The 27038-nt window shown below is 42.1% G+C and overlaps 2 protein-coding genes across 3 annotated transcripts in view; one reads left to right on the top strand and one right to left on the bottom strand.

The window, feature by feature from the left end:
* Positions 1 to 101: 101 nt before the first annotated feature.
* nucb2b (nucleobindin 2b) lies at positions 102 to 7758 on the bottom strand. Its single transcript, XM_036534940.1, has 13 exons — positions 7625 to 7758; positions 6098 to 6238; positions 5286 to 5393; positions 5042 to 5174; positions 4401 to 4504; positions 3589 to 3774; positions 3155 to 3245; positions 2973 to 3031; positions 2781 to 2873; positions 2528 to 2617; positions 2180 to 2350; positions 839 to 899; positions 102 to 561 (listed from the first exon to the last, which is right to left on the bottom strand). The coding sequence occupies exons 2-13, from the start codon at positions 6236 to 6238 to the stop codon at positions 464 to 466; spliced, it is 1335 nt and encodes a 444-aa protein (XP_036390833.1). The 5' UTR covers positions 7625 to 7758; the 3' UTR covers positions 102 to 463.
* Positions 7759 to 10192: 2434 nt separating this feature from the next.
* LOC118782064 (phosphatidylinositol 4-phosphate 3-kinase C2 domain-containing subunit alpha-like) overlaps positions 10193 to 27038 on the top strand; it is a 31497-nt gene continuing 14651 nt past the window's right edge. The window contains exons 1-5 of one of the 2 annotated variants that reach the window (XM_036535306.1): positions 10193 to 10257; positions 17264 to 18476; positions 22615 to 22715; positions 23459 to 23619; positions 26347 to 26467. In XM_036535306.1, the coding sequence (XP_036391199.1) occupies positions 17361 to 18476; positions 22615 to 22715; positions 23459 to 23619; positions 26347 to 26467 (1499 nt within the window). In that variant the 5' untranslated portion in view covers positions 10193 to 10257; positions 17264 to 17360. Of the gene's footprint in view, positions 10258 to 16482; positions 16529 to 17263; positions 18477 to 22614; positions 22716 to 23458; positions 23620 to 26346; positions 26468 to 27038 lie in introns of those variants that run through there. The other variant, XM_036535307.1, reaches the window with a different exon arrangement.

The following is a 27038-nucleotide window of genomic DNA, read 5'->3' as shown; positions in this document are numbered from 1 at the left end:
CTCTTAGATCTTAGTATAATTTTCATTTGACAGTGCTTTTGAAAGCTATCATCATCTAAATCAAACCATCCAATATTTAACTATGGCATTGCACATTTAGCTCACAATCATAGCTGGGAGAATAATGGGGATACTCTTGAAATAAAAAGACAAAAATTAAAACACATTTTCAGGAACCAGCATATAATGACAGCATTGCCCAGAAGGGACTGTGCGTATTTTTATGCATATAGTGCACAACCCAGCATGAACTGGTAATAGAACCACTGGTCCAAAGCATCTTGGTTCTCAGTGATCAGCTGGTGTTGCCCACTTTTCCAATGGCAAGCATGAAATTGACAGGCTGTGACTGGAGGAGGGGCACAATGAAATCTCTATTTTGATTGGTTTGCTGGTTATTGCAGGTATGCATGCATGTGTGGCACCGGGGCTGTGGTTCCACACACACATGCAGTTTTGTCAGCTATGAGTGCGTGGGCGTCTCCTGCAAGTGGCCCGGGGGTAGAGGCTGGCTGTTGCTAGGTGGCACTGGGGCAGCGTTTCCTCCATCTGAGTCGAGAACTGAACACACAGGTTGACCATTTCAGAACAGACACATCTAATTCACTTCACTTTATTAACAGCTACGGAGGATGTTAGCATTGTGTATACGCCTATATCACCGGCCTTAAAGATTTAAACTGGCAATGGATGCAAAATGTTTTAATTTATGATAAAATATTCAGTTGAAACATCATGCACATTAGCTCTTCTCTGCTCTCAATACTTGTCCTTTGGAACTATGCTTTCCATACCAGTGACATGAAGTTCAGTAAAAGCAATAAAAGCTTCGACTCACCTTGAACCTCTACAGGAGGCTCTACTTTTTGAGTTTTTAACCTTTCCATATGTTCCACTGCCTGGAGCAAAAAAGAAGTACAGAGAGGTGGTCACAGCCAAATCCATGAATAATTGCAGGTCTTTTATTGGGCCTGCTTTAATAAGACGACCCCAATCTTAAACCTGGAAGATTCACTCAGTCACATGTTTCAAAGCATGATGGGAGACATGCAATTTAATCTAATCTCTTCAACCCCTGGAGCAATTTCATACCCATATTTATGTAAGATATGTCTAACTGAATAATTCTTTGCCTGAAGATCCACTTATATAAGGGAAAACATTGTTTTCCATGTCATACATGTGACACACACATGGCCTAGTTTTCTTTACATTTCAAAAACATTATGAGAACATTAGTAGAGTTTGCCAGTTCTGGATGTCTTGTGGCCTTGTCAGGTTCTGGCAAATACTTATGATGATTCTTTTACCTAAATCAAGACTGGGCATATGGAGACTAGGAAAGGCCTAACAGAGCTATGTCTGACATTCTATAACTGTCATTATTCCACTCTTTTCAGTCTCTGCTAATGAGCAATGTAGGCACAAATATTCATTATATTAATCAGAAATGGACTGATATTTCTGAAAGAGTGAATGAAATCTGAACGTAACAAGAAATGGTCTTGCTATTAATAAATATACTTGAGCACTTCTCTTGCCAGGAGCTCTTTAGGTTTAACAGTGGAAGAAAGAACTTTGTGTTAACTGTAAGAAAAAAAAAGGATGGAGAAGACGAATGCGTGTTGAAATGAAAGTCTTTAATCCAGTAGAAAACAGTATCGAAGCATGTGAAAAACACAGACTTCGGGTTCAGCGGTGTCGGAGTGAACCCCAAACATTCAGACTAATTCTCATATATGCAGCATTGTTTGAATAAGCCCAGATACCCCTTCGTCTGAGATAGTTCTTGGCTGCCCACTCCTGGTCCCATTCTATTATTGTTTGCCACCTCGCTTGACCAAATTGTTAAGGTGTTGGCAGAGGTGTGAACCATCCTGTTGGGGTATCTATGATCTCAAGCCCTTTGGGAATGCCGCAGCTATTCATTAGATCATGCCTGGTGGCATACACATTCTGGAGCAGAATGCTGTAATTCCTTTCAACAGTCAGGAGAGTGCTAGTACATCAGTTCACAAATATGATAGATATATTATACTGTACTACAGTACTTAGTTTCCCTGTACTGTAAAATCCATTATGCACAGGTGAATTTGTGGTGGTTGTTCATTATAACATGCTTGTTGAAAAACTAACCCTGTCCTGTTTTGTGGCCTTGGATTGACTCCTGGTTTCCTACCTGCTGAAGTTCCAGTTTCTGTGCATTCAGCTGCTCCTGTTGCCTCTCCAGCTCTTCCTTCTGTTTTTGAAGGTCCACTGATTTCTGATTCAGGTCCTTCTCCTCCCTGGCCAGATGCTCTTCAAATTCCCTCATCTCCTCCTCGGTATATGCTTGGTTTTGTTCAAGAGTCTATCAGAAAATTCCACACCAGTTTTTTTTTAGTTAGACAAGCTCTTTTCTCCCTATCTGAGTTTGAGGAAGGTTTGCACTGAAGCTGCATGCATGCCATTTGTTTTATCTAGACCAAAAAGCTGAAAATATTCTTGATGATTATGACAACTATCATTATGAAGAAATATACCTTACCTCCCAGCTTTCTGGCTCTAGAAATTCCTTCTTTTTTGTGGCAACCAGGAACTCGTCTAAAGAGACCAGCCTGTCTTTGTTGCTGTCAACCTGAAGGAAGACAGTGAACAGAAAATAGTTTGCTTTTAAAAAATGCACTAGATGAGCCAAGCCATCTGTTAAAATGTTTTCTTTCTCCCAGTGACAGCACTACATTCTTGAAAGAACATGATTCTGTCCAAGAACTGATGGAAGCAAACCCAGAAGCACCTACCTCATTCATGACATGCTCCCTCATGCGCAGTCTCTCCTCCTCCATCTCGACCATGTCGTCTTCCTCATTGGTGGGGTCGTAGATCTTCTCCAGCTATGACCAGAGACATAAAATTGTGTCATTTTTTAACCATCATGATTACAATCTTTCTTATTTATGGAGAGTTAAATTGTAGAGGTATATATCGTGTACCTCCTTGGTAAACAGTGCCTCCAGCTCCTGTTCATCAAAGAAGCCATCACCATTGGTGTCTGCAAAGGCAAGACAAGTTAGATATATTATGCTCCTTTTTCTTTAGCTGGCCTTGGACAACATGGCAAAAGTGCTTGTATACAAGTATGTCTGATATTCCAATAGATGTGTCTAATGGCTACCATGCAGGTTGAAGAAGGTCTTTGGGTCAAAGTCATCAGGGTCAAGACCATCAGCCTCCTCCCACACCTCTTTCAGCTGGTCCTGACTGCCCTGTAAGGGAGAAGGATAGTGGGATTTGAAGTTTGAGGCAGCTGAAGCATGCTGAGAAACCTCTTACTCTGGACCTCACCTTTCTGTGTCTCCACCTTAGCTCAGATTTTATGATGTGACCACAAGTTGGTGAGGGCAAATGCGATTTACACCCAATCAGGAGCCAATAATCATGTCCAATGCCTCTCCAATGCACACAACTTTGTGTACAAGTGGGATTTAAAGTGCCAAAGTAAGGTCATGCACATTCTGCAGTCTTTCTTAGACATGTTCAGATTCCAGGTTCTCTCCATTCAAGTAAAGACAAAGTGAAGTTGCCCGGTATGCCTGCTCCAGGCCTTACCGGGTGGTTGATTTTGGGGTGGTCAGCGTGCTTCTTCTTCATCTCCTCGTAATGCTCCTCCTCCTTCTTCCTGCCTTCCTCATCCAGCGTCTTCAGGTGCTCCCTTCGCTCATGCTCCTTCATCATCTCATAGCGCTTGAACTCCTCATGGCGCTCCTTGTCGTAGTTCTCCAAATCGCTCGTTGCCTATGTGTGAAAACACAGAAAGACTGTGTCTGTTATGACCCCAGTCACAAACAGACAGGTCTCCCAATTTGCTTTCCATACTGCCTGTGTCACATGACCTGTGTGTGAAGTACCCTGACACAATTCTGGAGGGTTAAGAAATATTCATAATTAGTTACTTTCTCTGGTTTACCAAAGAATTGACTATTTGGTACAGAAAATACACCCAATAAATAAAGTTGTAATGGACCACTTATTCAATAATTTCCTTCACCAAATTCATTATGCATGTTGGTCTGGTGTATTCAGACAGTCATACAACAGCAAAGACCAGACCTAATGGTAATCAACTCAAAATAATTTTGTATAGCTTTTACTAGGCAAACCATACAGTCTGTTTTGGAATCTGCATTTAACCTGTGTTTATTCAATAATTTGTTTAACTGGAGTAAAACATTTAAAAACTGGATTTATAATTTACCTCTTGCAAACCAGCCTTCCCTGACCAGGGTTTGGTAAATTGGACTGATTGCGTTCTTGCATTCAAGTCTACAGAGGAAAACTCTCCTTTATTACAAAGAGTAAATACTTTTCAGTACTCAACAGTGAAGTATTCATGTTGGTATCTACTATAGGTGAGAGCTTACCGATCTAATCAGTCTATCCAGGTCCTCCACTTCAAAGGTGTGTGGGTTCATGTGATTCAGGTATTCAAACTGTTTGAGGAGAGCCTGGTGGTCCACGGCCATATCTGAAAAGGATTCAGAGGGAGCAGGTTGCAGTAGACGCATATGCTACCATGGGGTCACATTTGATTTAGATGTCTCCCTTGGCCAGCAGCTAGGTGTAACAGTTATGCAAGACACAGACATGTAAACAGTGTCAAAAAAAATTTTGCACTGTGAGCTCACACATCTAACAGCAGCGCTGAAATCCTGCCAATTACTGATGAAACACTATTTAAACAGCACCTGAGACCTCAAATTTTACCTCATGGTTCAGCTGCTCAAACACAATGAAGTGCAAAAATACACAGAGCTTGTGGTGTCTCAGAGGCGGCATGTGATTCCCTATTAAACTCCACACTTTATATTTTTAAATGTCCTTTTTAATACACAACACAGCTTTTAATTTCTGTAATGTCGATGGATAATTTGACCTACACCATTACGAGAATGTGGCTATCCTTTTGACCCCCTGATTCAGAGAGGTGGAGTGGGACAGGATGACAGTGGGAGGGAGACACTCTTGCCATACAGACAGAGCGTTTTGCTTTTCATTTGCATACCTTTCCCTCCTTCAAGGTCTTGCTTGGCTTTGATCAATGTCCGTAGTCGGCTCACCTCTTGCCTTTTCAACTCATCCAGTTTCGTCCTCACATGGTGACTAACAAAGTCTAGCTCTTTGGCTAGCTTCCCTTGCTGTTTGGAACATGGATTTAGCAATCACAAATTCCGAACATCATTTTACTTACATGGTTTTGACAATGTTCACAAGTAGAAATAACAGCAGGAAAACAGCTGTTGCGGTACCTTTATGTCCTCCATGTCTGTGTTGTGGAGCTTTTCTCTGAAATGTTGATCTTTTTCCAGAAAATCAATGACTTCCCTGAGGTAACGGTCATAGTGCAGTCCAGTGTCCTAGTGCAAAGACCCCAGATTACATCCACATACCAAAGTGGACGAAAGTTGGTGATCATGATAATAAACTCATTCACTTCCAAATCTCTTTTCATCCATAAGTGAATGTACTCTTGATGTGCCTCTTCTCACCTGAGCAAGAGAGGTCTTCATATTATAACGTGACTGCTACCAATGCTAGGTATGTTCATCCCTGCAAGAAATTTTTATATGCTTCTGAAAATGGATGTCATGACAATAAACTCATTCACTTCCAAATCTCTTCTCATGCATCAGTGGGCGTCTCAGTATCGCTCTTTTTGTTTAAGCATGAGAGGACTATTTATACAACAACCTTGCAGCAACCTAGGAAGTGTGTATCAAAACTGCCAGGAACCCATAACTCCTCTGTACCTGCCATTAAACAAACTGGGACATATTTCAACCTAGTTTCTGTGGTAATTCCAAAATTGTATTCTGTTGCCGTTCTAGAGAAATTTTCTCTGGAAGATATTGCACCTGGGAAAGCTTTGCTTACAGGAGTAAACAACCAATTATCGCCGGAGACATATGGTATCTGCCCTGCGCTTAAGTTACTATCCTTGAGTAACTTAAGCCTCTTACAACTTCTGCCTGCCGACTGCGATGTGTTGTCTGCAGCCGAGGAACGCCCTTTGGCGAATGTCTACGCCTCCGGCTCTTTCACTTCAACCCACAGCACTCACCACGCTCTGTGGCGGCTCCTGGACCTTCTCCTCCGGAAGCTTTACTTTCGTTTTGTCCACACTGATAGGCACTGCCTCTGAGCAGATAAATAGGCTCACCAGCACTAAGCAGCGGTGACAGTGGCCCCCGCTCCACCACATCTGGAAAACAACGACAAACAAGACCGGCGTTTTTACTTCACGCGCCACCTACCGTTAATTTATGGAGGGGTGTCTCTTCAGACTCTACCTCGACCGGAACTGCTAGCTAGAATGGGAATAATACACTGCTTATCTTAAAGGAGGTATAGATATTCAAATGGTAGATTCACAATTGGTTGAGGTATTTCTGTTAAAATCGTATTGACAGTTGTAGGGATAGTTTCATTTCCTTATTTTTATTATGTGTTTATATTGTATTGTATTAGCTCTGTTCCCTTGTATGTATTTGTGGGATATGCTACTTGTTTTACGACACTTAAGATTATTTGGCATTTGTATTCGGCACGTGCATGCTTTTTCTAACACCCTGAAAAGTGACTCTGAATAAGGTGTCTACTAAATACATAATAGAATGTAGTTACCGAGGTAATCGTGCAAGATTCAAGAAAACGTCACCGAACCCTTTAAAATATTGGTTATATGCTGAGTTTTAATCATACTCCGCGTGCATGTTGATTATATTTCACTCATGTGAATGAGGAAAAAGGGATGCATCAATGAAAGATACAGGTCATAACCCAAACACTGCTGTTGATTAATCGTTAGCTTCTAGCTACCAGTTAGCTAGTTATACGTGGGTTGTCAAACATTTATGCGGCAGATGATTGTATGCGTTTAATCAACTTGTTTGTGAGAATGTTCAGTCTAATTACATTTCATTGGCTGCATATTATGCATATATCTAGCTAAAAGCTTTTTGTTAGCTAGCTGGCAAAATAGTTGTCTCCGACTTTGACGGCTTAGGGTTAGTTAACAGGCTCATATAGTTACGTTAAGCCAAGTATTAGCTGGCTACTGTTTTACTGCTCACAATCTTTAGAACAATCTTCCAGTCAATGTACGATGTTGGATATTCGCCTTTGCTCCCTTTTCACTCATAGATGATGGTGATCGTTGTGATCAACCTGTCAAACTCAGGTAACTAACATTAGCTAGGGTAATCAACAAATTGTTTGCAATGCACAATCAGTCTTGAAAAATCTTCAATAGCCTTGCCATATCATAGCTGTCAATCCTTTGGCTAATTTTTACATGCAGTGATACAGCAAGCTATGAAGGTAGTCTAGATATTGTGCTGCCAATCATTATCTAGCTACAAAGAAATATATATACCCCTCATGTAGCTCAGTTAACAAAGCTAGCTAACAAGCTAAAATGTTCTCTTGCGTGTCTAGCCAGCGCGAAGAAACCTTCTGTTTGCTAGCTGTCCAAGCTAGCGAAAAGGTTTCTTGACAGCATCATCAGATGCAAGCAAGTCATAAAAAGTTCACATGCACTTAGATAGTAAACAATATGCAAATAAAAGCAAACAAAATCTATACTTACTTTGTTGGATGGCTAGCTGTCAAACTATTTTAAGTCTCCTCCGCTGTTCTTTACTCGATCCTTTCATTCACTCTAGTCTCGCTTCATCAGAGGGAAGCTTCTGTTTAGTTGTTATTCTCAACCGTACTCCTTCCTACCTACATCCAGCCCAAGAGATGACTACCACAAAAACACCCCGCCCTTGACAACGCTAATTGGGCAGGGTTGTTCCTCCATTCTTACTTCAATATTCATGTAGCGATTCTATTGAACAGTGATGGTGTCATTCATACCCTTCGCAAGCCCATTTCCCCTATCAAGGTGCGTTGCAGCGAAATGTACGTGGCGTTCATATGAACCAGCAAGAGATGTGATGTCAGTGAACAGTTAGACAAGCGTTTTAGGGTAGGTAGTAATTAATACGGAATGCATTTACTTTCGGCACATAATATGCAGCAACTGCATTTTGCGTTTGCTTCCGCAAAACTGTGTTAATCTAAACTGCCTACTTCTTCCACTAAACGCTAAAATGTATTCCATACATTTCATCAGGTAGTTCTGCGTGCTGTGAAAGGGTAACAGTCATGTGCCCAGCAACAATGATTTACATTACTTTTTCATAATTTAGGGGGCGTTCCTTTCCAGAGCGGCTTACAAAGTTCAACCAATAAAGTGGGATGAAATGTTGGTACAAATAGGACACTACTAACCATATTCGGATGTGCGTCAGTGCCGCGGTGCTCAGATCACAAGTGCGTAGTTGGTATACACAATACAACACAATGTGCGCTACTAATTACGCCATTATAGACAGAAAGCTTTCACATAGCCTGTAGTAAAACTACCACGTATAAAACTACACATTAACGGAACAAGACATCACAGTTATGAAGGGGGTCTAAGATACAGTCAGAGGAAGTGGGTCCAACACACTTGTGTGAACAATCAAGTCACAATTGTTTAATACTACAGCTCAGTGTACATTACTGCATGTCAGGACGACCTTACATATGCTTCAAAATCCCGTATTTACTTCTGCCGACTGTATCTTCAGAGCTTGGTCTACACTGAATGCCTCATGATCAGCCACCACAAACACCTCATGACATGGTATTATAGAATTAGACAGGGCTAAATAAATGGGTGTGGTGAGCAGGTTGAAATTGTTATGCACAGACGGGCGTATCAACTCGACGCCCTACTATGAATATATGTCTTAACAATAGCAGCTTTGGTGGCTACTGACTTGTTTGGCCTGGTCCTGAGCTCGTCAGTGGGCAGATCTGGACAAGCAGCCAAATTATGTGCAATGCTATTATTTGATGCATGCACTAAAATTTTCTCCAAAGAAATACGAAATTCAAAACACATTTATTATATGCATCCCTTTATCCCACTATGCATACCCAGTAAAAGCTATGTAAATTAGTCATGTGTAAATGTACACTCAGTGTTTTTTTTTTTTTTTTTTTTTTCTTATCCGTTCAATAATTAATCCAGTGGGTGTTGAGTCGGCCAAATTTTCCATAGGTATTAGATTTGTAGTCTGGTCTTTTTGTTTTCTTAAGGTTATATGGATCTTTTGTGTGTTACAGATCATACATTATGTCTGTAACACATAATGTTGGAATAAAATATCATAAAATTGTATATGCAGTGTGTCATTTTTACACTGTCGCTGCCATAAATAAGTTAGTTGATTGCCAGAAAAATATAATTTCCATCATTGTGTTGGTAAAGCATTCGAGTGTTTTTGTGTTGACATGGAAGCTGTGTAATATAAACGACAACGTAAAATCGAGACCACTTTCATTTGCACAGTTACTTGTGTCAGTATAATACGTTTTTGTCCATTTGATAATGAAGGGATAGTCACAAACCAAGAGTATTATGATTAAGCATTTTTCTGGGTTTTTTTCCTGCTTCGTGAGTACTAGTTTGAGTTAGGATACAAAAGTGACAAGATATCAGAGGATTGACTTCACTCTCGATGTGATGGCAACATTGTTTTTCATCACATACCTTGTTTGTAATACTCGGTGAGCATATCGCAGAACCCTGCTTAACACGTCTCATGTCACCACTGGAGTATCTCTATACTATAAAAATCTCCATTATAAACTTAGGAAAGACAATGGCTTATCTAAGTTGGGTTGTCAACACAATTTGTTCAGAATCACTGTATTTTCTCGCTCAAATGTATTTTCAAAATGGGAATTCGAGCTTTGTGTGGACATTTAACTGGCATATATGGCCAATAAAAACACGTCTCGCCTGGAGGAAAAAAAAAAAGTTCGTGATGCTGGTAGCATCATGGTCACGACATTTATGATAGCAGTTAATGGTAGCATGAAGTACTTTCTTATGCAGTCGTAACCGTTAAAATTACTCTTAATTTTTCAGGGACATTCGATCACGTATGATAATTTAAAAAGGACGCGAGGAGAGAAACCCGATAGAGTAGGCTATATTTCTGCAAGAGATCCATGCTGCGCTATTCCAAGCAGTCACTGTGTGTCACTGTCGACCTGTATTCTGCCTGACGGGGTTGAAAGCAAGTGCTTAAAGACAGGAACTGACGTTGTTTCTGTGAAAGTAAATGGATAGATTTCTAACAGCAGGAAAATGGCTACAGAAATCGCCGAGTTTGAAAGGTGGGGATAATTTCTAATTCTTTGAATATTTTGTCGTGCAAAAGTTTAGACAGCAAGCCAAACGCGTTTAGGACATGTGCGTGGTCTTTTCAGGTCTTGTTTAGGAAATACTTGCTCGCTTTCCTTGTTGAACTGTACTTTGTCGGCATGTCTCATCTGATAGATTAAATTATTCTGTCAACTGTTGTTAAAGTTGGAGACGGTTAGAGAAACGGGACCTGGGCATCCTTAACCAGTCCATGAACCTGCACATGGATGGCATCGAACACACAGAGAATATATTATTTACCTTATTTTCTCTTGAATTTATTTAATTGTGATCCGATAGGCAAAACTGATTCCAACTTTGGTGGGTAATTATTTGTAGATAGCTATATGCGCGGTTTTTCGAATAGGTGCATGTAGATTATGTGGAAGATTCCGTTACATAGTTTGAGATTGATAGCTAATTAAGACCGATGAAATGTTGATTTATGTATCTTAGAATACTTTGAATATGCTTAGGTAGCATTACAGCAGTTAATTTTTTAAAAAATATTCTTAATTATTTCTCAAAAATTCCAAAGCACTGTGCCTACATTTATCATTTCTCTTTGTTTATAAAATTACTGGCGTTGATAGTCTCTATTTTAATGAAATTATGCAAGACACGCACACACAGCATATATATTAGTAAACTTCACAGAAAGAGTATCTCTAAATTTTGTCCAGTATAACTGTAAAGCAGTTGCCCATCCAACTCTTCCTTGCACAGAATTAAATGTATCTTTAAAAACAATAAAGCAAAAAATATTTCTTTTAAATGGGGAACAAGGGCTTGTTTTTCAAATGCTTCAACTCATATGCTACAGTAATTATGGTATTTTATTGCCAGGGGCATCAGCAGTCTCTTGTGGGATTGCTTGGAGACCTTGCCTGTCTTGGTCTAGATAGTTACTACTATGTGGTCCCCATCTGGCTGTCATATTTATTGTTTTTAATGGGTAGCAAAGATGTGTTTGGCATGCATGTCATTTCTGATGTGTGTGTGTGTTCCTCCTCTCTGTCACTGAAGTACAGCCATTTCTCTGCTGACTCAGTTAAGGTGTTAGAAAGTTAAAAAAAAAAACATTTTGAAACCGTGTGGGCTACTTGGTTTATTAGTAATTGGCACAGCTTCTGATTATCATGATTTTATTTTGTATTTCCGTGAAGTACTAAAGATGGCCTTTCCAGCCTAAAGATATGTGAAGGTGTGTATTGTCTTACAGAGTAGAGGGTTTGCATCATCTTTTATCTAACCTACACATTTTTCCTGTTTACAATCTCAACTGGATTTGAGGTTCCATGTCCAGTTTACTAACATCTTTAAAGTTAATCAGGCTGAAGTTAAAGAAATACAGGATGGCACAGGCTCAGTGAAGCTAAGCTTTATGATTATAAACCTTTCTTTCCATTCCAAAGCATGCTGGGTAATGTTATTTAGGGGTCCTTAGAGATGTCCCTGTTTTACTGCACCCTGCACAAACTCCCTTTGTTTCCAAAGCACTGTTTGAGCAAGTGTGCAATACAGAATGTATCAGTTTATTTGGAGGCGGAGATTTTTTTCTGTTTACCTCTACAGCCTTGTAATCTCCCAGAACAACAGGAAGCTCTGCCTAAGATTTAAGTGTGGCAAAATAAAAGGCAAGCAGAGCACAATTATATCTTTAAAATCCAACTGTATGAATAACCGAGTCATTTGCTAGCTTAGAGACCCTTTTGTACTTGGATCAGCTGCAGGTTCATTGAATCTGTGTAACTTTCACTTGGTTTTTTTTTTTAGGACAGTAGTCTAGAACTTAAGTGTTCTTCCTCTCATATCAGCACCTGCTTGGAGCTCAGAGTATCAAACATGCATCCTTGGGGGAAAATGTTTATTCCTTGTATTGAAAACAAAAGTCTTTGAATGAATAATCTTAGCATTTTAAGTTGAAGCTCCTGCTTAAGATCAGTCTCCAACATTAATCTAAATCACTGACTCACTTTCTGTGATTTGTTTGAATGATTTTAAATAAACTAAAAGAAAAATTGGAGCCATATTTGTTGATATCTTGGACATTTCAGTGCAGGACAAGAAAAATTCCAAGAATGTTTCACTGCAGTTGCACTGCTGTGCAAGTCTGACGTTTTGCATTTTTATACTCTGATGCGTGAGGAACCAGAAAACTTGTTTTGTGTATTCTTGCTTTTACAGATGTTTTCTTATAGGTGCACTCTCTTTTATTGCAAGAATGACCTTTTTTGATTTTTCCAGTCCTGGGTTTGTCTCTTTAGATCTTTTGGAGTGATAACCTATGTAAATGTTCTTCCTTTAAGACAGGCTACTACTCAAAAATCGAGTTAGGCGAGCAATTTCACTCAGTATTTTTCCTTCTAAATGCAGTAACGTTAACACAATTCCAGAATGATCTTCTTGTCTATATGGAGTTGGTTTAGGCCCTTGTCCAAGACCATTTTGTTTTCGTTATCCCACGTTAATTTAAGAATGTGAATGTGTTCTTATTGGCTGGTTTTGGCATCTGGGGTAGATTGCAGCGGTGTGCCCAGTGTGGTAGGTCGTCAGTGAAGCCCTCTCGATAGGACATTGTCTTACAGCATTATTTTTTGCCAGTGTCCAAATGATATAGAAACATTAATATTTTATGTCCGTATACATATAATACAATGTTTATAACATAAATCATATGTATTGTTTTAAAAAGTGTTTGTTATTGATTTTTTTCCGTTGGTTATTTGGCGTATTGCGCGGTTAACTAAAGGAGTCTACATGGCTTGAAGCAGCTGGGAGCTAATGTGTTCCTTTATTTTCTTTTCATGCCAGCGTGAACGTTAGCTAACTTACATTGTTGATTAATAGACTGCATGCTCACGGTCCTGTACTTGTTTCATGTCAAGTACACGTATATTTATTTTTGTCATTGTTTGTCGTTTTAATTTGTGCATATATATTTGGCAGACTTGTTGCTATGACAAAAAAAACAAAAAAAAAAAAAACAAACAGTTAACAGTTGTGCCAGTTCGTGGACGCTGGATACATCGTTGAAGGCTACGCTCTCTTGCTCTACTCGTTTCATGTTAGGTTCACCAGTAAAGCTGGTAGCAAGCTCTATGATTCTAGCAGTGCTTTAAGTAGGACGCAGCGCAAATTGAGCCTGTTACACGTGAGAAAATAATACATCATTGTGTTTAACTCCTTAATGCATCTAGGACTTTTGCAGAACCATGTATAATAGGTTACAATCTTCTGACTTGTGTTTATTTGATGTAAATGTCACCATTCTTCCTTATACTTGATCAAAAGAATTTTGAATGGTGGTTAGGCTGAATCTAGCTTGGTGCTTTAATAGGAAGTCCAACAGTTCCTCTAGGTTTTTTTTATTGTCTGGGTTTATCTCTCTTGGAGAAAGCTTGGTCTCAGTCTTTTGGATGGGGAAGCAGTCTCTTTACTAACAGAATCAGCTCGCACTGCCTCATAAGTTCTGTATAATATCCCCACTCTGGTAGGTGCATTGAGTGGGGGTAATGCAGAGGACAGTCATGTCTTGCCACCCTTGCTTGCTTGTTCCTCTTTCCTTTTTTGTAAGCTCCCCACCCTTGGAGCACCCTTGGGGCTCAAAAATTGTGGGGTTCACATAGTCTTTCAAAGGCCTGCCATAAGCTTTATAAAGACTCTTCTATTGTATTATTTGAATCCTGGCCACCAGCCTCAGAGGTGTGCAGAAAGAGCCTTTATTCTCCAGTGCTGGGAGCCTGCCAGTCAACGCTTGCGACTGCATGAATGTGATGTGTGATTAAGCATTTGGGAGCATCTCTTACCACTGCTGGATTCCTTCCTGCTTTTGGGCCAGTGGTGTCCCCACCACCCACCCCCACACATGTGCAGATAGTGTTATCAAGAGGCCAGTCTGGCTGCTTTGCATGCCAGGATCTGCAGCACTCATCGGGTAGTCTGAGGCATGCTTGTGCCACAGAGGAAGCACGGGAGAATGCTGTGATTTTCGGGAAACTCGGCTCTGACTCACTGCCTGGGAAGACAGGATGGCCGCTTGGTAGGAGTCATCACCAGGGGGAACAGCTGCAATGCAATGCTACGCTACAGCTGGGGGGGAGGGCTGAAGCCACAGACTGCTGTCCACATGATGATAACACCAACACCTCTTCCTCTGTCTGGCAGCCATGACTGAAACCATGAGATATGTGCCACTGATATGTGCTGAATCAAGAACTGGCATTAGCTGCTTATGTAATGTGCAAGGGCCTGATGACAGGACATGGCTTGCTAATATATGCTGGCAGCCAACTGGTGTTCACCCTCTCATCCAGGCATGGATTTGACATAGGCGTTCCAATGAGCTCGTTTTCATTGTGTGGGTTAGAATCTTTCACTTTGGAAAGTTTTGAGAGGCTTCAAAGATTTAAAAAGGAAAGTACAGTGGTAACTTACACTGTGAACCATGCTTGATGAAGTCACCTCAAGAATACTGGAGATACTATAAATGTCTGCACGCTGTCACTTCTCAGCGTGGGCTGTGGGGGCCAGCCCTCAGAGGTTTCAGTGTCACCATGCTGCTTCTGAACAAGCCGCTTTTGAGGTCTGCTTACTTCACACCCACCTTTTCAGCAGTCTTTGAACAGTTCCAGTCAGTGTTAACCTTTGTCATCATGCTGAAAGAGGGTTTTCTCAAGCAAGCTTTCTGGGCTGACCCACACAAGTGACAGGGCTTGCATCAAGAAAATCACCCATCACTTTTTTATAGTTCAGAGTTTGTTTCAGAGTGCTGTGAGCAAGTACGAAGGAATTTGAACCGTATGCCCGATTTTCAAAAATGAGGTATCGTTGGATTCCTTGGATCAAGCGTTCAACGCACCCCACGATGTCAATTTCCGCCATGTTAGATTTTCTGCCATGATTTTATGAAAAAGTTTTAAAATTTTCACAAGCCACAAAGTTTGTCCAATTTTCACTAAATTTGCTACATGTGATCTTCAGACCAAGCCTAAAAAAAGTTATCATATGGATTTTTGGTTTTCAAAACCGTTTGTCCGTTACAGCCAATCAAAATCGACGGCAAAGCCATCAAACAGGAAGAAAGGTCATATCTCAGCAACTGTTTGATGTGTTGACACCAAACTTGGTAGATTGACTCGGGACCCCTTCCCGAGGTTGTGCAAAAGAAATTGCGTCATTTGACCACTGGGGGCGCTGCAATAAGCAAAAATGCATTTCAGCTAATGACTGTTGATGTGTTTGCTTTAAAAAATGATTCTTGTGTCTGGTGATACTGTTGGAGGTCCCAAGGCCAAGACATGGCAACTTGTCAAGTCAGCCTTATTGATGTGGCTGCCCTATTGGATTTCTTCAAAAGGTTTCAAATTTTTTCACAGGCCACACATTTTGTCGAATCTCCACCACATTTGGCACAGATGATCTTTGGAGCAAGCCTCACAAAAGTTATCAGATGGATTTTTGATTTTCAAAACCGTTTGTCCGTTACAGCCAATCGAAATCGGCGGCAAAGCCACCAAACAGGAAGCGAGGTCATATCTCAACAACTGTTTGATGTGTTGACACCAAACTTGGTAGATGGACTCGGGACCCCTTCCTGAGGTTGTGCTAATTTTTTTTTGTCATTTGACCACTGGGGGGCACTGAAATAAGCAAAAATTTGTCTCTGCTATTAACTTGATGTATTTCGCTTAAAAAACCTGATTCTTATGTATGCTGATACCTTGCTAAATCCCAAAGCTGAGACATGACAACCTGTTATCTCAACTTAATTGATGTGGCTGCCATATTGGACTTGATCATGTTTAAAAATCTTCAGACCAACCCTCAAAAAAGTTCTCTGATGCATTTTTGATTTTCAAAAACATTCATCCTTTACAGCCAAATCAAAGGCAAATGACCCAAACAGAACGTGAACGTGAGCTCATATCTCAGTTACACCCAATCTTTGGTCAATTGACATAAAACTTGCTATCAGTGCTTACAGCCATGCTTTTAACATGACCAGATCAAGTTGCCATGGCGACTCTGCCCTGCTGGACTGCTTGGCCCCCTCATCGCTGCTTGCAGCTATATTTGCCATTGCTTGTTCCTGAATTGAATATCAGATTGCAGGGAAGGCCTTTGTTAAATGTGTATCCCTCATCACAGTCTGCACCGTAAGCCCCATGCAGGCATAATCAGGAGACTGGATCAGATCGACTGTCCCTGTCTGGAGTGCGGAAGTGAGCTGTAAATCCCGAGGTTTGTTCTTTCCCCTTCCTCTTCACAAAGCCCAGGCCTTTTATTCACAGCCAGATTTATTGGCATTTTGTTTGTACAAGACCCCCTTTCTATTCTATTGGTGAATTTAAAAAAAGCATGACCTCCTGCTGTTGCCAGGATTTGTGCAAAAACATGCTCAACTTGCACTTTTTCGCTGTGGCTTTTTGCAGGCCTGACTTTGGCCTGTTTTATTTCTCACCACCCATCTGTTCTGCGGGGAGTGTGGATGGTATTGATTCCTGAAACTATCCATCTTGAAATTGCTTTCAATTTTAGTGTGTGCTCCCATTGTATTGGGGAAAGAGAACAATATCTTCTCCTGCCAGTTTACTGGGGAGCAATATGTATGGCAGTGAATGTATGAGCTGCTGCAAACAGAGGTTGTAAGGCCTTCAGATGGATGTCATTCAGTTTTCAGACATGGAATAGTATCCATTTCATGCAGCAAGGAAAGTCTCCACTCCTTTAACAAGACTGTATACAGCGTAATTATTCTGAAGGAGTAAGGTAATGTGTACACGTTTACTCTTTCCCTGGGTTTCTTTGGGAAATGTGTTTATTGTGAATCAACACAATCTAATATTGACAGACACTAAAAATAGTGGTGTCAGTGGAGTGTCAAAGGTGATGACCATGTAAATAAGTGATGTGGAATGAGCTGGTTGAACTCTCATGTTCTGAGCTCATCAAATTTGTGTTGTTTCTTCCTGACAGACGCTTGAACTTGGTCTACTGACGAGCTGACTGAGCTGACCCTCACATTGACGCTCGAACCGCCTCCCTGTATACATGGCACCTGCTAGCTGACGCCATGGCCCAGATAACCACTGGAAATGGGTTCAAGCCAGACGTGTCATCCACACTGGGAGCAGGCGGGACCAAGGGAACTGTGGGAAAGGAGGAGGCCCTGCGCATGGAGGCTGAGGCCCTGGCCAGGCTTCAGAGAGAGAAGAGGAACTCGCTCCCTGTGTTGTCGTCAGCTGCTAAGCTCCTCACCAGCGAAACCCAGAGGCCATCTTCCACCAGTAAGCCCGAGAGGGACCTTATTGTCTTCCCAGAGTCAGAGGCCAAGAAGAGGGGGGAGAGCGATGTGTTCAGGGACATCGATGTGGAAAAGCTCACCAAGGAGGAGCTGGAGAAGCTACTGCTGGACGATTTTGCTGCCGCCAGTAAAGCAACGAGGCCTTCCCCCTTATTGGGGTGCAGCTTGAGTGCCTCCTATCCGGGGAGCCAGACATTCACAGCCTCTCCCCTCCAAAGAGGCCCTTGGACCCCTTCTGGCTCCACCCTGCCTACCCCCACTCATCCACAGGCCCCGGTCTTCCCTTCAGCACCTTTCCCCAAACAGCCATGCTCTTTCCAGAATGGTTTCTCTCAGGGCATGGTGCCATTCAGAGTCCCGGAGCACTTCTTCCTCAGCCTGCCCACACAGGCCCCCTTCATGGCCTTCAGCCCCCTGCCACCCACCTCCCCCCTGGTCTTCCCCCAGCCTGCTGTTTCCCCAGAGATGGCCAAGCTCTTTGACAAGATAGCCAGCACCTCAGAGTACTTGAAGAACGGGAGGTCTACCAGCGCTGACTCTGAGTCAGCTGCAATCAAGTCCCTGGCGCATGAGCCCCTGGCCTCGGAGCCCACCGGCGCCAGCAGGATGGAGTGGCTGGACTTGGACCCACTCAGTAAGCCCAAGGCAGACAGCCAGGAACCCCCATCCTGGGAGCCAGTGGAGGGTGGGCCAGCGGGGGACCCCTGGGATGCTGTGCTGCTGGATGAGGTCGAGGATGGAGGCGGCGGGAGCCCCCCTGTTCAGGAGAGGAGCCAGCATTCGTCCACATCACTTCCTAGGAGGGCTTCAGCTGGGGCGGGTGTGACTAGAAGCCATTCTGTCAACATCCCCACCATGTCTTCACAGCACAGCCAGAACAACCAGGTACTCTCCACCGTTCAGATACATCATTTTCAGTTTTTGACCCTCTGTTTATGTGCATGACAGGAGCAATGATGCTTATCCTCAATAAACTAATGCAGTCACCCATGGATTTCTTGATGCAGTAGAAAACAGATGTATATTTTATGTGTCTTCATTATGCCTTTTCAGTAAATCTTCAGGGTATAAGAACAGACATTTTTGCATGTGGCAGTCCTCCAAAATCTTGGCACTCTTCTCTGTAATGTCACTCTCCCACAACCCCGCTTCCTATCTGCCAGAGGAAATGACATTGTGCTGTCATTGTCATCTATGATAATGAGAGCTTAAAGAGGGTGTGTCTCTGTATTAATATAAAGTGTATTCATGACCAGGGCAAGCAACTCAAAGCTATGTTAGTCCTGCAACGAATTTCCTTCCTTAAAATGGATCTTTTAGTCTGCTTCTTTGCTACTTCTAATTTATCTTGCATTCATCTGTGGTGGGTGGGTATGATACTACAACTTTCACCTCCCACTCCACACCCCCAATTCAAAAAAAAGAGATGTTCTCATGAGGAGGGAGAGCTCCACTTCACCAGGGTGTTCGTGTTTCCCAGATAGACCACTTCCTGTTACATTGTGCTGTTCCATGTCGTAATCAGCTGTTTTCATGCACTTACAGAATTCGTGTATAGGAGCTGAGACTCCACAAAAACAAAACAAAACAAAAAATAACCTCACATAATTAGAAATGATTTACCTTGGTCCTTGAGTTGTAAACGTTTCATTCCTAATATTGAAAAAAAAAAAAAACAGAACGGCCCAGTATGCTTTGGAATATTTGTGCACAGTGAAAAACACAAAGGTCTTACATCTTTACTTTGGCTAAAATTTCTCCATAACACTTAAGCAAAGTCATGCCATGCAGCATTATGGTTATGGAGCTATGCGTCTGCACAACCCCCAACCCCACCTTGCTGGGTAGCATTGAGTTTGTTGGTGAGAGCAAGTCCAAACGGCACCCCTGAGTCCCAAAGGCTTTTATCTGATCAGCTGAGAGAGCAGATGAGGGCAGGTTGTCATTACCATGGAAGCGCACAGTGAATGGAGAGAGGGAGGGTGTGGGTGAAAAGCCAGGCTCACTGTTTCGCCTGGTGCACTTACAGGTGGGGACACTAAATATCCTACTGGTATGGATCTCCTCTCACCTTGAGAGAGCATAAGCACTGTCATTCCCTCTACAACCATTGTACACAGTGGGGAGTTTGTGATCATCTCTTTGTGTTTGTCAGTTTTCTGTTTTGTCTGAATATGGCATAACTGAAAAAGATTTAGATTTGGGTGAAACTTTGTCAAATAATTGCCTATGGGAGAAGGGAAAAAGATGGATTCCTATAAAATGAAGGTTGTAATGTATTTTACACAAGGTAGTGGAGGGATGGAGTGACACTGGTTGTAGTGAGGGGGATTACTCGCATAGGTGTCCTTGTTCTTTTCACAAGCGTAAAATGTAAGAAACAAGTGCAATAGTTGGTAATACTCTCACCTGTGTAGGTGGCCCACAGCAATTGTTTAGTCATATGTAGCATTGCATTAATATTCTAAGCCCTCAAAATGTTTGACAAGGAGGCATTCTCCATGGCTGATAAACCCACTTAGACTGCCTTCTTTATCAGCAGTCTATCTTTGTATGGCATGGAAATAGGACTCCCTTATCTTAATGGTGCTTGATTACAGCCAATGTGGGCGCCACCTAAAAGTCATCAACACCTTTGTGCTCCTGAGATGAAATCTGCCTAATTTAGCGTTTGAGTAATGAAGGTACAGCTAAAAATATCCACATGGATGTTGTTCATAATTCGCCAGCCTCGCTTGCCAGATGCGCAGTGGCTGAGGTTATATTAGAATAGAGCTGGTGTTCAGTCCTCTGATTCAACAGAGAAACTTCCTTTGGTAAGTACTCTTACAAGTAGGAGTTCAGTATAGCAGCATCTGGGTTTGCACTGGCAAACATTTGCAGTGCTCAAACACTCAACATAAGAAAACAGAGAATTTGAGTACATTAAGATGAAGAATTTTAAATTGAGCTCCAATAATTTTTTACCAAAATACTGAAGCAGTCAGGTAACTTCAAATTTTGCAAATTTTGATTTTTCCTGAACGTTGCAACAATGAACATGATTCAGCACAGAAATTAATGTTCAGTTCAAGCACATAGTCACATTGTACATCAGAGATAGCTTTTTTCTTCAGATGGTTTAAATGTAACCAGCTAAATTAAGCCATCTTTCAGAATATAATAAATCATTATTGTAGTTTTGTAATGTAAATGCTGGAGTCCATAACATTATTGTTTCTTTTACAATGAAAAATCCTGATGCCAAAATCCTAAAAGACATTGACTTTTAGTGACTTCAGAGTGTGATCTAAAGTAATGGTTCAAAAGAACATCTATTGAAAATGCCACTTGACTCATGAGTTCTCATGTTAAAAATCATCTGACTGCAAATGGGTGTGAACTGTTAAACACATTCAAGCCTGGAGGTAACTGAATAGCCAGATAGAGTTGCTGTTTTACAGCAGCATCACAATAAAGGTTCTTCATAGCCATGTGAAAAAGGGAATCTACAGAAGTAGTAGGTGCAGGGTAAAGTATATTCAAACGTGTCCTCATTGACAGGGTATATTGTGTGTTAAAAAATTTGTCAGCTCCCCAGCTTGGCCATTGTTGCACATGAAAAGAGACCGCCTTCAAACATAACACATGCAATGTTAAAATTCATTCACAGAAATGCAAAACTGTTTTAGGAACTGCAAATTTATGCTAATGATTGTGTTACCTTGCACGGTGTCCCCTTAGGGCATCCATCACTGTGGTGCCTCAGATCAAATTAAATGAGATGAATAATTTGTGCACTCCCCTCCATCTCATGCAGTTTCTTTGCCCATTAAAAGGCATTCACCACAGAATCAAGTAACAGAAGCTCTGTCCTACTACACTGCACTGCAGTCACTGCAGAGAGTGGGTGCATGTAGTTTCATAAACAAGTGTGTTCTTATTCAGTATCGCCATGCAACCACAGAAATGGCTAACCCAATTGTCTCCCCTTAGCTGTCTGTTGATGTACTTCACATTTTGTAGCATATTTTGATGTAGTTAGTATTTTTCTGAAATGGTACTTCTGTACTGATATTCATTTATGATACTTGATATATTGCCAAGAGGATTTTATGACTGGAAATCAAATTACTTGCTCACTTCATTTATTGTGGTGTATTCTACAATCAGGAAATTGCCTTGTGTCCACTATAGGAGGCTCAGGCAGCAGTTTCTTGGCAGGTACTACACAAATACATGCTAACAAAAAACACACATTTACATTTCATAAAAAAAACAGCATACAGTTCAGTGTACATGTGTTGAGCAAAACTACATGTAACTCTGTCAAAGGAAATGCATAGTTTAAAGAATGGGAAATCACCGGTCTCATGGCGATAAGTTGTATTTGTCATAAACTGTGTTCTTTCCTCAAGGTATGACAGTGAAGGCATGACAGCACTGATTAGTTTACTAAAAGCCACACACTGGGTCTTGATAAGCCATGATCCTGTATGCGAGGTAATGAAGAGCTCTTTTGCAGCAATATTTGCATGAAAAACTTTGCTGCAAATGCAGAACAATCTGTCATTTGAACAGATTTTTCATATTATTTCAATTCTGTCACATCTTACTGTTATGTGTGTTGAAGCACATTCTGCTACAGACCTCTGCAATGAAAGCAGCAGTTGACACATAATCCACAGCCTCTTCATGACAGGAAGTAATGATTACATACCAAGCATATTGTTGATATCCCCCTTCCAAGAAGCAGCCCAAATGTCTAACTCTAAATCATGGCTGTGATTTTAACAAGCTATGCAGTGTAATTACACCCTTTTCTACATTTTGATACTGATGAGAAAATGGTAGTTGTTTGTATTTTGTGTTTATTAGGAGGCATGCCCCTAGTAGTGAAAAGAACATGGTGTTCTGTTGTGCTCTGTCTGTCTGTTCATTTCACTGTGTTGGAAGCAGCTGTCTGTCATGCGGAGGCCTGCCAGTGCGGTAAATGTGAATGCTTGCTCAACTGTGCCCGCTGTTTTGTCTCGTTGCTCTCCAGCATGACAAGGGAGAAGGGAAAAAATTGATGAAGTCCGACACCCTGCGAGAAGCGGAGGCCCAGAATCAAGAGGTGGTTACCTTCTGCAAAGATGTTGCAATGTAAGCTGGCTGCTGCAACTGTATGGGTTCACACCCGGTCTTATGGCGATGGGGGTCACCCATCCCATACGGCGATGGGCCATCACCATATCCTAGCTGAACTGCGTCAGGTGCGGGTTGCACTGTGATCAGAGCAGTGTCTTAACCCTGACAGGGCTCAGCTCCAAGATGACACATATTGTCTGTAAACTCATGCTTGCTGTTCAGGAGCAAATTAGATGTCAAAAAGCATTACATTGTCTGCTCAGCAGACACCCTTATCTGCAGCAACTTACATAGATTTCTTATCATCCATTTATACAGCTGGATGTTGACTGAAGCAATTCAGGTTAGGTACCTTCTTCAAGGGTAAAAAGCAATGAACCAAACTTCCAGTCTGTGAGTTTTGTGACCTGTTCCTTACCACTATACCATATGGTTGTTCCAGATAAAGTACTCAGTAGACATTGGCAATGCACCTGATCTGAGAGGAGGGTCAGTCTCATTTCAATATCCTTTGGCATGCTTACCAAAGTGGGGCTTGAATTTTTATTGAGTGAATAGAGGTAGATATTTGAAAATTAACCTCAGGGACAAAAGTTGGACATATAATACTTTCCTTGGATTTACTGATTTTCTTACACATGCACCCAACTGTAAGTTCACACAGTTGAGTGAAGGCATGAACAGTGATGTCATGCTAGTAATCTGCTCTTCTTTTCTTGTTAATTCATGAAACCTGTCATTCCTTGCTATTTTTTCAGGCTGAGGTCAAAGTTCCCTCACAGTGACCTCGTCACCAACTCTGGGTATGTACTGAGCCCTGTCATCCCCCAGAGGGACATGAACAGTGACAACAGCAGCGGTGTGAAGGTGTCGATTGAGATCTCAGACTCCCAGGAGCCTGTCACTTTCACCTGTGATGGTAAGGGTCTGAATAGTTGTCCTCACAGTGGTAGAGGCGAAATTCCAGCCATGCTGAAGGGCTTATTTATTTGGAATTGCTGCATAGAATTCATACTGCACTTGGGTTTGCGATGTCTTTTTAGCCAGTCTCGTCATATGTGCTGTCAAGTTGTTCCAGTACAAGCTGCCATCACTTTGAGGCTGGCTTGGGAAAGCCTCCAGTAGAACTATTTGGTCCTGAGTTTGTTACTGAAACACATCAAATGCCATTTGGCCTTTTCCAAGCACCATGTAGGGACACATTAAATTTGGGAGTCTGTGTGCCTCTTCAGAGTAAGCTTTGATGAAATATGACATGTTTTGAAAAAGAAGGCATAAAAATGTAGGACACAACTGTCAAAGCCACAAGGTGGCTGGATGGTAGATCGGCATAGAGACAGAGAGCGTGGATTAAGAAGTAGCATTTGGAACGGTTCACGCATTTTTGGCAAGCACGCCATGTTCCACACGACTGACGTGTGGTGAGAGTCAGCCAGAGGCCCTGTGCAATTTGTCGAATCCATCGGGGTCTCTCATGCACCAGCCTGCCAGTACAAAGACGGGGCCCGAGGCCACCCTGTCCGGACTGTGTGGTCACTCTGAGACCTCGCAGAATACTTGGGGATTCCCAGGAAAGGCCCAGGGTGTGGACATAGCCTAGCATTTCTGGGGTTCTCTCTGCACTTGGCCTGGCAGGAAATCAGTCTTGCCTTTGTTGTGAACAAGCCAACTGTGCACATATTCCAGCTTCCCTGATCTCTCTCCAGGATGGGCCCCGCGGACCCTAAAGAATGTGTGGTTTTTAGACAGCACTGTGCACCCCACCCCCACATGCACCACAGTGAAGAGCCCTGTTATCTAATAGAGGCCTGACTCTCCTCACGTATGGATGCCATTATTGTCTGGGGAGCACAGCCGCCGGTTGTCTCTTTATGTGAATGGACTCTGAGGCCCAACCACTTCCTAAAGCATGCTCAGGCAACTTCAAGTTACATTACCCTTCTCAGGATAGTCAAGAGTGCTTGTTCCCAGTTCACCCTTGTTGACGCAGTTCATGTTCAGACTCTGAGACTTGACACAATGGAAACCCAAGGTCATGTATACACATGTAGAACAATAGCCGTCAGTTCTCAGAGAAGTTTGCCATACTGCAACATTCTAATCTCTGTCACACTTTTCTCTGCAATGAAGTGGCACAGTTCTAAGTTTTGGTCATGATTTGTTGATCTTTGGTCTTCCCTTTGAGACTTTGACTGAGAACTGACATTTGCTGGTACTGTAGGTTTTCCTCTTAAGCCATCCTGTTTCGAAGTCATTTGAGAGGTGGCTCTGTTTTGGGAAAAAAAAAAAAACAAAACAGATTATTCATAGTTTATTTAAGCCCCTCTAAATGCTTAACCACAAGTGTTATGCTATTAAATCCAAGCATGCTCTTGCTTGGCAAAAATGGTACTTGGGCAGCTGGCCAGGTTTTACAGCATGGGGAATCTTTTAATCTCCTCTGCATGAACTGAGTTTAGTCCAGTGCCCTGCAGATCACAGACAGGCCTCTCCATTCCCACAGCCGTCTAAACAAGTCCTGCAGGAAAAGCAGCAACACCACCCGCATTCCCTTCCTCCACTGCCCACAAGTATAGGAAGGAAAACAAGTTGCATTGTTTGACATTTTTTTGTTTGTCTGATTCATGCAGCTCTTACATTCTGTTCTACCCCCTTGCCCAGGCCTGCTGTAGCCTCATCTGGTATTTGATTGGATGTGAGCCCCCAGTGATGTGGGCATTGGTTAGTGTACACTTGGAACTGTTTCAGTGGTATTGTGACCCCCCCCCCCCCCACTATCACCTGGGATGGCATCTGTCCTCAGGACTTTTCTCCCCAACGCCAAGCTGTAAACCTCCATGTGTGATATCTGGCTATTCAACACTTTGTGTAATGTTGAAATCACAGGGATGGAGAAGCTCAGCATGGACCCTGAAGAGTTGCCTCTTTCATGTTTACAAACCTGTGCTTGTCCTCAGCACCACCTTATGGAAGCAAAATTGTTGCTCCCCCCATTATTTTAGCCAGTGTTTTTTTCATCACTTTGGAAATAAGAAGTCATGCAGGCAGGCCCCAACCCCAGCTGTAAGCCCCATTCCAGGACTGGGTGGGGTAACTGTTATTGCTGATTTCACGGGTGGTCCGAGGGTTGGTATTAAATGTAGTTACAAGAAACAGAGATGGGAGTGTTGGAAGAATCAGTCCAGGTCCAGGCTTTTAGTGAAAGCATACAAGAAAAGGTAAAAAGTTCTCTGTATCTCTACATCAGGATTCCTGGTTGTGCTCCATAACCGTAACAATGTCTGTGGATGGCTTTCAAATTGATACATGAACTAACATTGAACTGTCATTGCACATTCATTTGACTGCATCTCCACCATGAATTCTTAGCCTTCATATGTAGTGTACTCTATGGAAAACACTTCATTAGTCTTGATCCTGGTGAAATGGCTTAGGCTGTAGTAAAAGTCATGTGTATGAGAAATTTGGGCAGATGAGTAAGGCATCGGAGAGACTTTGCATAGCTTCACACTCAGTAGACAGAATCATGGTGTTTCCAGCCCATGTTACCCCTCCCTGCCTTTCTGTCAGTAACCTTAATCTTGTTCCCTCCCTTTTTCTCTCTCTCTTCTCTCCTCATTTCTCTTACCCCTTCTCCCACTGTCAGTGAGCTCCCCAGTGGAGCTGCTGATCATGCAGGCTCTGTGCTGGGTTCATGACGACTTGAACCAGGTTGACATTGGCAGCTACATCCTCAAAGTCTGTGGCCAGGAGGAAGTTCTTCAGAAGTACGTATCACTGTCCCCTCCCCTCATTACACCTGAGCACAAAGAATGATAGAACTTAGCCCCATTGGCCCTGTCCCTTCTTAGATCAACATGCCTTCAGTGAAGAGGAAAGGAGATTGAACGCCGAGAAAAAAACAGATTAGATACATTGCTGTTTTCTCACCCTGTACATTTTTCATGTAGAGGACTGTTTGTCTTAGTGCAGGAAAATGTTACCTCTTTTCCATTTCAACGATACAGCCAAACCAAGGGGGAATATTGCTTTTAGTCGAAAAGGCATTGAAGTGAGTAAAAGCAGGTCTTTTGTCAGACTCATCACTCCTGGCAACACGTTCTGTTTTGAATTCATGTGCTGTGAATGCTTCTTGAGTGCTGTAATCTTGTTCAGTCCCTGATGTGTTGTTTTGTCTGTGTGTGTGTTTTCATTGTTTTGCTTGACTTTGGCAATCACACAAGGAATTTTGGAATTTGTAGAAACGGATGTTTTTTTCTCCATCCCAGTGTACTCACTCACTGAGAGACATTGGGAGTAACAAATATGGAGGCATTCCGCACCATTTCAAGTGACGAT

The sequence above is a fragment of the Megalops cyprinoides genome, chromosome 8, assembly GCF_013368585.1.
Source record: "Megalops cyprinoides isolate fMegCyp1 chromosome 8, fMegCyp1.pri, whole genome shotgun sequence".
Classification (NCBI taxonomy): domain Eukaryota; kingdom Metazoa; phylum Chordata; class Actinopteri; order Elopiformes; family Megalopidae; genus Megalops; species Megalops cyprinoides.
The sequence above is the reverse complement of the archived record's forward strand: the minus strand, read 5'-3'. Positions and strand labels throughout refer to the sequence as shown.

Coding starts and splice junctions, on each gene's coding strand:
- nucb2b (XM_036534940.1), bottom strand. CDS start 6,238: ATGTGGTGGAGCGGGGGCCACTGTCACCGCTGCTTAGTGCTGGTGAGC. Junction 5,175..5,285: donor CAGACATGGAGGACATAAAG/GTACCGCAACAG, acceptor TGTTCCAAACAG/CAAGGGAAGCTAGCCAAAGA. Junction 3,775..4,400: donor TGGATAGACTGATTAGATCG/GTAAGCTCTCAC, acceptor TTTCACACATAG/GCAACGAGCGATTTGGAGAA.